The sequence below is a fragment of the Eucalyptus grandis genome, chromosome 7 (genome assembly GCF_016545825.1).
Source record: "Eucalyptus grandis isolate ANBG69807.140 chromosome 7, ASM1654582v1, whole genome shotgun sequence".
Classification (NCBI taxonomy): Eukaryota; Viridiplantae; Streptophyta; class Magnoliopsida; order Myrtales; family Myrtaceae; genus Eucalyptus; species Eucalyptus grandis.
The window spans coordinates 38,313,780-38,326,991 of NC_052618.1; the positions used below are offsets into that span (position 1 = coordinate 38,313,780).

Sequence of the window (13,212 nt, forward strand, 5' to 3'; positions counted from 1 at the left end):
TTACACCTTTCGAATACACCATTTTTTTCAAGACTGGTGATACCTAATTTTGGCAACCCTAAATAAATAAAAATAAAAAACACATTAGAACCAATAAAAAGAAAAAATGGGAAAACCAATTTAATTGATCGTGCATAGAAGTTGGGAATTCGAAGAATATTCAATTTTTGGTAAATGTGAAAGCAAATTCTTGATCAAAGAAATTAGGTGAATAAAAGTAAGGAGTTTGATAAAAGGAAAAGAATAAAAACATTTAAGGAAAATTAAGCCGATTGTAAGATCATGCTCAATTTACAAATCATGAATTAAGGGAAGAAGGCGTGAGAGACAAAAAAAATAAAATAAATAAAATAAAAGGAGAGAGAGAAAAGAAGCCTTCGTCCATTCAATCAGTCAACAAGGGAGTCTTGCTTACCGAAGGAGTGCAGAAAAGGTACAGAAAGGTACAGTGAGAGAGACGTGAGAGCAGAGAAAGGAAAAATAAAGAAGCACAAAAAAGAAAAAGAAAAAAGAAGGGGAGTCTTCTTCTTCACCAAACCGGGGCTCGACGTCCACGCCCCTGCAGATCGTGCCTCTGCAGCCGTGAGACCGCGCCTCAGACCGCCCATCGCTCGCCAGCGTCCTCCGCTCCTCCGCAGCTGCCCACCAGGAGCTGCGGCGTGCCCGACGCCGCAGCAAACAGGCGACCGACGCCCCTCAGCGCAATCGACGCCTGCACCTCCGCCTCGTCAGCAAACCCCGCGTCACCGCCGTCGCAGCCCTCCGCCCGGCGCCCATAGCAGCCCGCTCGTTCCCCCGCGAAAACTCGACACCTCTGACCCCGAAGCTCTGTCGCCGTCGCTCTTGCCCCCGTGAAGCTGCTACTGCCCGACGCCACTGCTCACCCACGCCGCTGCGACCCGCGACCCAGCTGCTGCTCGCCGGTCACCGTCGTCCCGCCAGCGCCCGACGCCTACTGCGGCTGCGACGACCCAAACGCTCACCACTGCTGCTGTCGCTCTGCACGACGCCTCCGCCGCTGCTGCTTTCCCTTCGCCGACGCTTCCGCTCGCCGTCTGCGGGACCTCCGCCGCAGCAGTTCGCCTCCCGCCGCGCCTCTGCCTGCCTTCCTCCCGCTCGGAGCCCGACGCCGCCGCGCCTCTGCAACCCGCGACCGCCCCCTCGCCGAGCCTCTACCGCGTCTCCGCTCACCACCGCGCCTCACCGCGACCTGCAACTCGCCCGCTGCAGCCCACTCGCCACCGTCCTCCTTCCGGCGCACCACCGCCACCCTGCCGGTCCCGCCCGCGACGTGCAGCACCGTCGCCCCGCCGCGCCTTCTCCACGAGCCGCTACCTACAACCCTCTGACGAACGCCTCCGAGCGCCGACGCCACCAGCAGCCCGCAGCAACCAGCCCGTCGCCGCTGCTTCTGTTTTCCGTTCCTCCGCTGGTCGCCGTGCCGCACCTCCGTGCCAGCCCGCGCCACCGACGCCGCAAACGCCGCTTCGCCCGCTCGCCGAAGCCGTCGCTGGTCCACCTGTCAACGCGTTTGCCGCGCGTCGTGTTGAGTTCCCCTTAGGTAGTTTATTTTTATTTTTATTTTTCATTTATTTTGCTTTATTATTATTATTATTATTATTATTATTATTATTATTATTATTATTATTATTATTTAAATTTAGTTATTTAAATTGAAACATTAGGTCGATGTTCATTTTATGAATATTGTAGACATTTCTGCAGGATTTTGTCCAAAATTATTATAATTATTAATTTGATTCGTAAACGTTGAATCATTTTTTAATTATATTAATTTTTTTGGGCATTTTGATAGCATTTTGGTTATTAAATCATTATAATTATTAATTTGACCAGCAAGGCTTTGGATCAAATTTTTAATTATTTTGAACTTTCTCAAATTTTTAATTATATTGTGATGTTTAGGGTTAAAATAATCGTTAATTTAATTTGTGAGACCTTTTCGGTTATTTTAATCCTTCGTTTGATGAATATCTCAATTAGTTTAGATATAATGTTTATATGATAATTGCTTGTCTTGAAAAACACTAAAAAAAAAAAAAAATTCAAAAATCAAATCTTGCTTCAAAACATGTTGGTTTCATAAATTAGAATTGCATTTTTAGATTGCACATTTCTATAATTTTTTGGAATAGATTAGGCTTGGATTTAATTATTTTTTTATAAGGGCTTAGATAATCTTTGTACATTTTTCTTAAGAAAATAGTTTTCTAAGATAGGATAGGGTTTAAGTCAAATTAATCCCTAAAATAAATTAAAAAAATTATTCATTTTAGATGGTTTAATTAGGTTTCCTTTTATTACAAAATTTAATTAAAAAAAAACAAAAATATTAGGTGCATGTCAATTAGTTTGCATGTTAGGTTCACTTAATTAGAAATAGCTTGTTAGTAAAATTAGGTCATGTAGTTAAAGTGCATGTTTTAATTCCGAAATAAAAGAAAATCCAAAAATTGTTTGTTTTGTGTGTTTATTTATTTTGATGTAATTTGTTTGATTCATGAAGTGTTTAATAATGATTGAGCACTTGTGTGATTACCTTTTGCATGATAGTAATTTAAATTAAAATTAAACCAAGCGCCTACAAAGACATTTTTGAAAATAAAAGAAATGGCACCGAAAAGATATTAGAAAAATCTAGTGTAACCAAGTCCCGTACCTAAAATCTCTTGTTCGTAGGAGTAAAATAATTCTCCTATTATTTTACTTAAGTGTCTAATCGACTTACATAAACTAATTAGTGGCAACTCCTAGATAAAATCCATTTGCATGTTAAAAATTTGAATTTAAGTCACGAATGAGTGGTATGGGTTTAGGAGAACCCGAGCTAAGTTTAAAACTCAGTAGTCCAATAGCCTAAACCCTAGGTGGTGCACCCGAAATTTAGGTCACGACAAAGACTTTTAGGCATAGTCAACTAAGCTACTATCCTAGGATCCTCCAACTATTTGGCAAATGACCTTTAAGTGATTTGGCTCAATTTGACTTGATTTTTTTATTTGTTGAAGTGATTCAGTGAATATATGAATTGTACTGACTTACAAGAAATGACTGAGACAAAAGTAAGTCTTCTATCACATGCGTGACTAGATAGCCTTTAGGCGTATTTCCTTCTTAGTCGGGTCTTAGCGGATGAACTTGTTGAGATATCGTCTCACCCCATTGTGGGATAACATTTTTAAGTTCTTAAATGGCAACTCCTCCCAAGTTGGTTACTGAGCAAAGGTGTTATATTCCGCTTCATGGGAACCTAAGGGGATGAGTCTATGAACTCGTGAGGTTCATGGTCTGTGTTGATGCGGGTCTACCCCATAAGGTACCCCATCAATACAAATCATGGTATCGTCGTGAGCGGAATGGACAGAATGAAGGTCCCACACCGGAGTCAGAGATCCTTATATCGGTGCTGGAGGTTACTTTTGGAAAAGGCACGATAGATCCTCCTTGTGGTTTAATGGTAGACTCAGATCTTTTAGATCCAGGGACCCCGGAGTATTCAGTCGAATACTCAAATGGTTAGAGGATCTGTAGCCCGCCCCCTTTTTGCAAAGCTTGTATATAGTCGGCTAATATTGTATATGACATAGCTTGATATGTAAATAAAGGTGTGGGTTGGTTTTAGAAAATTGTGACCCTACTTTTCTATCTCATCTTCATGTTGTCTGGGGATTAATTATTCGCTTCCGCATGTATATTAAAATGAATGGGTCGGCGACGCGTCCTGAGACGTCGCAATTTAATCGACCACCGAGAGATGGGCACGTGCTCGGAGAATCGGGGTGTGACAAATCCACCCAATCAATGTCAGGTCTGGTACAATCAACAAATAACTTAGTCAACTCGAGTCCTGGGTTCGGGCCAGGTCGACCCATTTACCAACTTCGTTGACATAAGCCCTAGCGAGAGCCCGCCAAGCACATGCAACGCACGCACTGCTACAATGCGCAGATGGCCATGCATGGAAGCACATACAACGTCCCCTAGTATCTTGCGACCACTCAAAATGCTTGTCTCAATGAGCTCTTTCCATTTGTGTGATCAAATTTGATTTTTACCGCACAAAAAATCATGAAAAATGCTCGAATTCGTATGTTCAAGTTATTAGATTATGGTTGTTCTGATGCCACATGTAAGTTGCGAAAGCACACTAAAGATCTCCATAATTAGAATCAAGAAAGTATATAAATAAGTAAAAAGATCTGTGCACTTGATTTAAAATCCATCATTTTTTATGCGAAACAACAATGATTCAAAGCTCAAGTGCTTCTCCTCTATTTTTTTCTGTATCATTGGCTCAATGTGACTACCCTCACCCTTACTGTTCCGTAAATGCTTCTTATATGAGGATATTTGTGTGTTAGGATTAGATGAGAGACCTGATCATTATTTATAGGGTTTTCGGCTAGACCCGGCTGAGCTCAACTTGGCCCACATTAACCAGCTCAATATTAGATTAATTAATAATATCTCACTTTATTAGATTAATCCTGTAGAATAGTAAATTACAGTATCAATTAATGTAGCCCACATTAGAAAAATTCTGACGATTCATCTTTATATTGTTGTAATGAATGACCCCAAAATGCTTATTCGGTAAAAATCATCAATTTTCCTGGAAGCATACTTATAGAGAAGCAATTTTATGTGCTTTTTATTTAGACTTTTCTCATGTTTTGACCTCTTCGTACGCTGCAAAAAGCAAAAGGAAAAGTTTAGATGTGCATGATATCTAAAGGCTGGGGATCTTTAATTCAGATCGATACTCGATCATAATATTCTAGTCCCATGACTCTGAAAGCTTTACGTTAACACCATCTTTAAAACCTAGTACGGGATTGCGGTAGACATCTCCCATCTTGATTTCCGTCCACCTGTAAATAAGAAGACATAAAAGAAGATCATGAGACAACTGCCACGAGATCTCGGCCACATTTTCTTGCCAGAGACAACCAATATATTTGGAAAGGGATTGAGAATTTGTCTACCTAAATTTTGTGACCAACACATGAAGAAATGCACATAAGAAGGCTCGAGTGTATTCTGCACCCACACATTGTCTCATTCCTCCACCAAAAGGCGTGAAGTTCTGCGATATTGTGCCTGAATCTAGATCCTGATATGCCATGGACATCAAGATATGCCAAGAAGACGAAAAAAATTCAGTCCATGAAGATTTATTGAAGAGAAAGATCAAGAAATATCTGCTAGCTTTTCAAGTGTCGCACCTTCCAGCGCCAAGGGTTAAATTCAAGAGGATTCTCAAACACATTGTGATTGGTATGAAGAGCGGTCGTGACTACCATGATCGACCACCCTTTTGGGATCGTAAATCCTGCAAGTGCATAGTTTGTGAGAGTATATTGCTAATTAGAGTTTCAAAAGTGTGAACATCCATCGGGACCACTCACCTTTCACTGGGATATCTTGTAATGCTCTTCAGAGTACCCCTGGAACGGTATTTGCCAGCCTGAGTGTTTCATTTATTACCTGAAGTGTTTTTTTTTTTTTTCAAGGAGTACTTTTACATATTGGAACACGATTGCATAGAAGGCGTAATTATATATATTCTTGTGAAGGGATTCTGGGTCACCTGCATCGTGAAAGTCATCGACTTGTATTCATCCCAACAAAGTGCAGTACTTTGCTGCTCTCTCTTTTCAAGGATCAGTTTGTGCTCGGCCTACGATGTAATCGTTGCCATTATTGAACAATTTTTCACAATATGGCAAGTTCATACTCGTTAAGTAAATCTTCTCACCCTTAATTCTGCTAGGACTGCTGGGGTCTCAGACAGTAGCTTGAAGATCATAGCCAGCATTGTCGAAATAGACTCAGAACTTGCGAGGATGCCCGCAAACATCAACTGAACTATGAAATCCTCTGTCAGGAACTCCTGATCGCGCATGCTGTCAATTGCCTGATCAAGAAAATCCACATTGCTTGTTTTCCCTAAATCGAGTCTTTCCTTCAGGATACCTCTGAGCATATCTATCAATTTCCTGTGTTCCTGGAGTGAAACGATGAATTGTCAAAAAGATTAAGATTCATGTATTTGGTTCAAAACTTTTTTTGTTTCCAAGGTTTGCCTTAAACTAATTTTCTACTTCATAAACCATTCTTTCCTACTCCTTTAAGCCTATTTTGTCAGTCCTCTATGGCTAAAGAAAAAACTCAGATATACTATCTTTTTGAACCATTTAGGTGTTGAAGTTGGCACTACGGGCATTTCCTAACTGCAGGGGAAAATGAAATGGCAACTGAGATTTTCTTCCGTCGATAAAAATGTAAGAAAACATAAGAGGTGTTGCAATTTTCAATTACCTTTAGGCACCTACGATATGCAGTACCAGGGAAATTCAAGGGAAATGCCATGAAACCTCTCAAGAACCTGTTGAACCTCTCATTGGTAGCGTCTGCTGAAGCCTCATCAGCATCATAACTAAAAAGTTGCTTCCCGCGAAATCGAACATCATCTAAAAGATGGTTAGTTCAACAAAATAACTTGTAAGCTCAATGAAAAAATTTCAATGCTGTAAATTTTAAAGGAAACATGCCCCAAACGGACAAACTAGAGTTTTACAGCAGAAGTAGCTTGTTTCACTTCGATGCACGGTTGGCTGGACCACATTCTTAGACATCTCTCAACCCATTCCTCTATTTTCTGAAGCAGTTTTTCTCTGAGGATGTCGGAGCCAAAGTGATTTAGAAAGATTCTTCTTATGTACTTGTGAACAAGACCTACTCTGCTCAAGCGGGATTCGCCCTCCATCGCAAGTATCTTGGCAAAGGTGTCAAAGTACCACATTTCAACGAGCCTCCCTTCTTGCTGAAGGATGTGATTATTAAATTCTGGGTCTACAGAAAAAATGATTGGCCGACCTGCTAGAATGGTTCGGAATATTGGCCCATACCTGAAAATAGAATACACTGATTATCACGTTAATTCTTTCAGGGAGCAAGAGAACCTGTTTCCTTTGCGGCAATCTCTATTAAGCAAACATCGTTGAAAGAGTTTAAGAATGGACTCAAGCGCTTTCTCATCGTTCAAGCTTCTCAAAATCCTTTTATATATATATATATATATTCAACGTTAAAAGAAGTAGGTCGTTATGGGTTTGGCCTCGACATAGAAAAATTTCAGTAGTTCAGAAACCAAAGAATGTTACCAGTAGAAAAACTAAACTCAACCTGACAGATTAAAAACATAGAATACTCGATTTGTAACTATATAGTTGAACAGATAATCTTTTAGTGCAACACCATACCATTACAACTTGACGCACACGTGATATTCACAATAAGGTTGAAACCCAAGCCAATCTAATCGGGTTTTCAAGAGTCAGGCCACACAAGACCAAATTAATATGGACCCCGCAATCTACAAAGCATTGGGTGGAAGGATGTTACCTCTGAACTCTCTTTATAATGAACGGATGAAGGTCAAGAGAGTAGCTGGGAATCAAGATCTTAAGAGTCTCCCCAAGGAGAGGCAAACCCATTGAACCTGGAGGCAAAACTCCATTGCATCTGGGTTTTCTCCACTTGTAGACCCAACGAACATAGTACAATAAAGTCGCTACCGCAAGGCACAGTGAAACGACCCACATTTTTCTCTTCAAGTTTGCGATTCTTCCAATCCTGCAAAGAGACCATATTTATAGATGTCCAACATGTGCATGAACTGTGCCACCCCGAATCCCAGCAGAAAGGGAGGATGACACGACTATTCTTCTACCCAAATGATGCAATTTCTAATCATCTGAATTCAACTTCCAAAAGTCTGTTGATATCACTCTCGCTCTATAGGTCGCTAACCAAGAGACCTGAAAATATTGGGAATGAGAGGAGTGAGCAATCACAGCTCAGTGAATAATACATCTCTTATTAGTAAATCGAGCAACTTATCAAAACTTCATAATCCAAACTCAAAGTATAAGATACATGGTGAATCACGTATAAGTTGTTTCATTTCAAAAAAACTTTGTATAAATCAGAAATACTGATTTAAATTCACCATCAAAATTCAGATATCAATGGTCAAATCCATTAGTTAATCTCTATAAAAAAAAAAAAAAAAAAACAATGTCAATAGTCCATTCTATTGTCCAACTCGTACAACATTACTTCTCAATGTCCTAGAAGTGGCTTCCACAAGGCTCATGACATCATATAGTATTTAGCCCTTGAGTAGTACAAGGCCTTGGAGGTGGTTTCCACAAAATTCGTGTAGCACCTAGCACACCTAGCCCTTGATCAACACATATCAATGGTACAAGGCCTGAAGGTAACTCTCACAAAGTTACATGAATTTTGTCCCATAGTCGCATGTGAGTTGCACGTGCTCATAAGCATGCGAAGATTTGGCCGGCCAAGAGAGATTAAAGTTATCCATTTCCAGCGGTGACGTAAGACTCCACGCCTAAGGTTTATCTAAGAGTGGATCTACTCTAATGACTCTTTTGAGAAAATAGGGCCTATTTGAAAATTTCCCAAACATAGAACACGCGATTCCTATCTTGCTTATGCATTTGAACAGATTATCTTTTAGTGTGACACCATACTATTACAATTTTCTACACACATCTGAAACCAAAGCCAAGCTAATTGAGTTTTTCAGTGCCAATTCACTTTGGTTTGCTTTCGTTCCCCATATAAGACCAAATTGATATAGACTATATCAACTCATGCACTCCCCTCAGAACTACAAAAGAAAATTGGAGGAAGAGATGTTACCTCCATTTGTTTAGCAGAAAATGAGTGATTTTGAATATATTTTTCTGAAAATAATCGTTTGTGGCACTGACAAAAATAAATAAATGAAAAATATTTTCATCGTGCACGAAAAATATTTATCTACAATGAAAATATTTTTCATTGATTAAATATTTGAACAATATAAGTTATCATTTTTAAGAAAATGTTTTCCAAATCGTCATTTTTCGCAAAACAAATGGACACTTTAATGGGTTTTGCTTTGGGCCGAGTATGGAATCTAGATGGACGGTATCCCAAAAAAACCGAACCAAACTACTCATACTTAAAAAAATACCATTAATCTCAAGCAATTCGCCATTTCTATAGGCAATTATCTTTTATTTTTGTATTAATGTCTTTTATTTGGATAGTTAAAAAGAATGACATCAATTGAGTTTCATATTCCCAATTACTTCTTCAGGCCAGCTTTAGCACTTCCTCTCAAAAAGCAATCGGGTTAGCAACAACGTCATACATCTCAAACCCGCCTGTTGTCCTTTGAACGTATGATAGGACTATTGAAATCTAAAAGACAAATGGAAGACTAATGTGGAGAAACGGCATACTGGTTGGGGAGCGTTTATCTATGAACTTTAGCTTCTATTACAATTGTTTTTAAAAACATATTGGTCCAAGAACCAGCGCATCTAATGGTACAATGGTTCAACCGGTCTATATAGTTAGACCAGGTGAACTGTCCAATTTAAGTTTAGAAATGCATTCTAGAATAAAGGGCTGATATATAGAAAACAATGCACTTTTTTAATCACAAATCTGCACAAAGCTGCATCGGTTATGTGCACCTTATATATATATATATATATATTATATATATATAGGGTTGTTGATTTGAGTCTCCATCATCACATGACACATGTTGGCCCTAATTTTATAAGAAGTCATTTAGATGCTTTGCTATTAGAGGACGAAAGAGTTGGTTCTAAAAGCAAAAAAAAAAAAAAAAAAAGTGTGAGAATTTTCAGAGGCAAGTGATCAAATTCTACCACCACCAAGGAGGATTTTCTTTCTGAGAAATCTGCAGATTGGTTCAACCAATGGAACTGGGTCACCTCCATCCTTTTACTGGTTCCAAGTCCAAACAGCGAAGGGTGCTGAGCCAGACCACAAAGTCACTGCCACAACACATAACGAAACAACCTATATATATTTTCCCTTCAAGCTCGAGACTCTCCTCATGTCGCAAGGAGACCATCTTTAAATGGATGCCCAACAAGTGTATGAACGATGAAACAAACACCCACTCGAGAGAGCGTACTTCTGTTTTGACCATTTGAACTACTGCACCCACATCCGAAGTTCCCCAATTGAATTTCTCTTGGTTCAGCAAAAGCGATGCCTTGCACTACTAAAACCTCAACTTCTAATTGAGCAATGGACTTTTCTTGTTCCTAATTTTTTACTAAATAGCAAGCTTTACACCAAAAAAGTAATTTGCAATTAACATTGCAGGCGTTCCAAAATGGTGTTTGCGTGAGCATAAGATTTAGCACTAAGTAGTTGGAATTATAAAATATTGCCTAAAAGTAAACACAAATGGACAATATTTTGGGATTATTGTCTGTCAAAAATTATTTTGATACAAACTAAATTTATATATATATATATATATAATTGATTTATATTTATAACTATTTCTCAATTTTTTTAGTAGTCCTATTCTATTCTAATGCTAATTCTCGTTCTCAGAACTATATCGTCTCCACCCTAACGTCTCCACCCCAACCTCCTGAGAAAGTGAGGATTCAAACCCCACCTCCCCCTTCTATATTGAAAATGTAGCCACTGAGGCAAACCAAATGAAGTACCAAATAAAATACCAAATGTAGTTATGGCTGTTTCTGAAATATCTTGTAAAATTAAACTTTTTGTATTCCTGTGCCATCTTATATATAATAAAAGATAATAGTCCGGCCCAAAAAACAAACAAGAAAGATTTAAGTCCTCGTTAATTCGCATTCCAGAGCTTCCATGACTTATATCAAAATCAGACAAATAATTTTGTTTTTCTCCTGTTTCAAAGAGGGAGTTCCTTTGGCAGCGGCAGCAGCAACAAATAATCAACATCTTTAAAGACAATTTTCCAACTGCGACTATGAAAATTCAAGGTCAGACTCGAAATTCAATGATAAAATTGCCCTCGTGAGAAGATTCCAAATTCGAAAATGGCTGACAAGATCCTAGGGGTGATAAGCGGTACATCCTCAGCACTCTTGTCTGATTTGAAAGGGAAAATTGCATCTTAAACCCATGAAGTTAAACATGTGTTGGTCGAAAGTTAAACATGACTTTTGAAGGCAAAAATTTGCCACATTCAACATTCAAAAAAAAAAAAAAAAAACAGATGATAAAGTAGTAAACCTTCGTAAGGTATCAAAACTGGAGAAACATGTAAAGGCTAACTCACAAACAACGAAAGGTGTTCGATAAGCGCAAATCACGTGAGTACCTAAGGGACACCAGAATGTCTCTTTTCTCGACAATAAATGCCTGCATATCTAGTAAAACAACCTACACAGAGAAAATGATATACAAGTATCTTGAGAAGCACAAGGAGGCAGAACTCTGGGATTGCTCAAAAGAAGCTATTTTGTAACCACCCACTCTTTCCTGGATGAGTTTCATGCAGAAGATACACCGCAAATCTGCTTGTCCAGTTGCCAATCTTTCATCTACATTTTCCGCCTTTATTTCTGTCGTTGCAGTCATCAGACATCTAAGGTTGCATCAAGGGAGATCCACCATCAAGATGTTGACACTTTCACTGAGCGACATCTGGAAACATATAGAATACAATGTCTGAGTGAAACTGCAAGGAGAAAATGCATTTTGGCTTTCATTTCAGCACGAAGGGACTAATAAGAAAGAAAAATGTTCATTCACAGAACTGATTGAACTAAGATAAACATTGACCGATCTGTCCTCAAAATTTAGAGTGGCTGCACAAACCTTTTAGGTAAAGAAGGAATTGCAACTGCATTTTAAGTAAACAAATACTGGATCCTTTGTAGCTGAAAACAGGCATACATGAACGATATTCCAGCATCTTGTTATAATGATGGCAGTCATCTTAGAATGACACCATCTCCACCCAGAAATTTTCCACTATTTCCAGAACTTACTTTCATTGGGAAAACATATGTAAACCAGGTATTTATCAAACAATATCAAGCTCAAAATAAAGAACCAGGCAGCCACTCTCCTTCCCCAGTCTGTCATCTCGCGCGACACAAATACCCCAAAATCCAGCCTCCCCCAATCCTAGGTGCTAAGAATGGAAGCGCATTGAGTTCGGGTTCAAATCCTAGCCAAATCCTCATACGGGATTATAATGGCATTTTGGAAGAGAAAACCCTATTGGGGTTTTGCTTTGGGCTGAGTTTGGAATCTAGATGGACGGTATCCCAAAAAACCGAACCAAACTATTCATACTTAAAAAATACCATTAATCTCAAGTAATTCACCACTTCTATAGGCAATTATCTTTTACTTTTGTATTAATATGTCTTTTATTTGGATACTTAAAAGAATCACATCAATTGAGTTTCAGATTCCCAATTACTTCTTCAGGCCGGCTTTAGCACTTCCTCTCAAAAAGCGTAGGGTGCGGAGACATTCTGCGCGTGCAAAAAAAGATTACGAATCAGATTCGCCCCGTGGCAAACGCCTACCGATGGAAAAGGAGCACAGCTTGGTCGCTGACGTACCTGTTTGCTTCTGGCGGAGGTTGAGCGCCATGGCTGCCGGAAGCTGCGTTCAGCTCGAGCTTACGAGATGGAGAAGAGAGAGTGGAGATTCGCGCAGGAGATCATTCGCCGCCCCGGCGGTCGCTTCTCCCGAGCTTTCGGCCTCGATCGCGATCTGGAGACAGTAGCAGCGTCCATGGGAAACGTTGCCGACAAGATGACGAGCCGGATTTGCAGTCGTGCTTTCGTAATGGGCTCGATCGGTTCGGCCTGATTTGGGCCGAGCAATTCGTCCGGCCCATTTTGCGGCCCAAGTGAGAGATGGCCCGTTGAGCAGTGATTTCGGTAGACCAGATAAATTCCATCATATCTATGGTTTGGCGACATCTCTAGATGGGATGAACCTGGATAAGGCCGGATGATACTCGAGATAACTTAACTGGGACTAAGATATGGGATTGATTCAAATTAGATAAGAGAAAAGAAAATGGTTAAAAACAGAATGGGACTACTATCAGAATTACGATGGTCGTTGGCATTGGATATGATCTCATCATCGTTATATTCTAAATTTTTCCAAACAAAGTATAGGATATGAGCAATTCGAAGTTATCTTACCATATTTGAATCATATACGTTATGACGGTTCAGGTCAAGAACGGAACCAGCACGTTTCTTCCGAAAAAGGTCAATAGGAAAGGGCCGAGAAAACTTTAGGTGTTTCCATAGCAAG

General features: G+C 39.7%; 2 protein-coding genes across 2 annotated transcripts in view; one reads left to right on the forward strand and one right to left on the reverse strand.

Moving 5' to 3' along the window:
- The window catches only part of LOC120296126 (nascent polypeptide-associated complex subunit alpha, muscle-specific form-like), a 5,226-nt gene extending 1,685 nt beyond the window's left edge, over window positions 1–3,541 (forward strand). Inside the window, exons 3-4 of the mRNA XM_039317786.1 lie at window positions 858–1,561; window positions 3,450–3,541. Of these exons, the coding sequence (XP_039173720.1) occupies window positions 858–1,561; window positions 3,450–3,541 (796 nt within the window). The remainder of the gene's footprint in view (window positions 1–857; window positions 1,562–3,449) is intronic.
- A 1,461-nt stretch (window positions 3,542–5,002) lies between these two features.
- Window positions 5,003–12,531, reverse strand: LOC108960904 (cucurbitadienol 11-hydroxylase). Its single transcript, XM_039317787.1, is given in 11 exon segments — window positions 5,003–5,134; window positions 5,247–5,353; window positions 5,430–5,508; window positions 5,612–5,701; window positions 5,780–6,028; window positions 6,343–6,494; window positions 6,901–6,932; window positions 7,429–7,659; window positions 11,243–11,304; window positions 11,398–11,486; window positions 12,501–12,531. Coding segments are annotated over 11 exon segments (1,254 nt in total).
- Window positions 12,532–13,212: the final 681 nt, after the last annotated feature.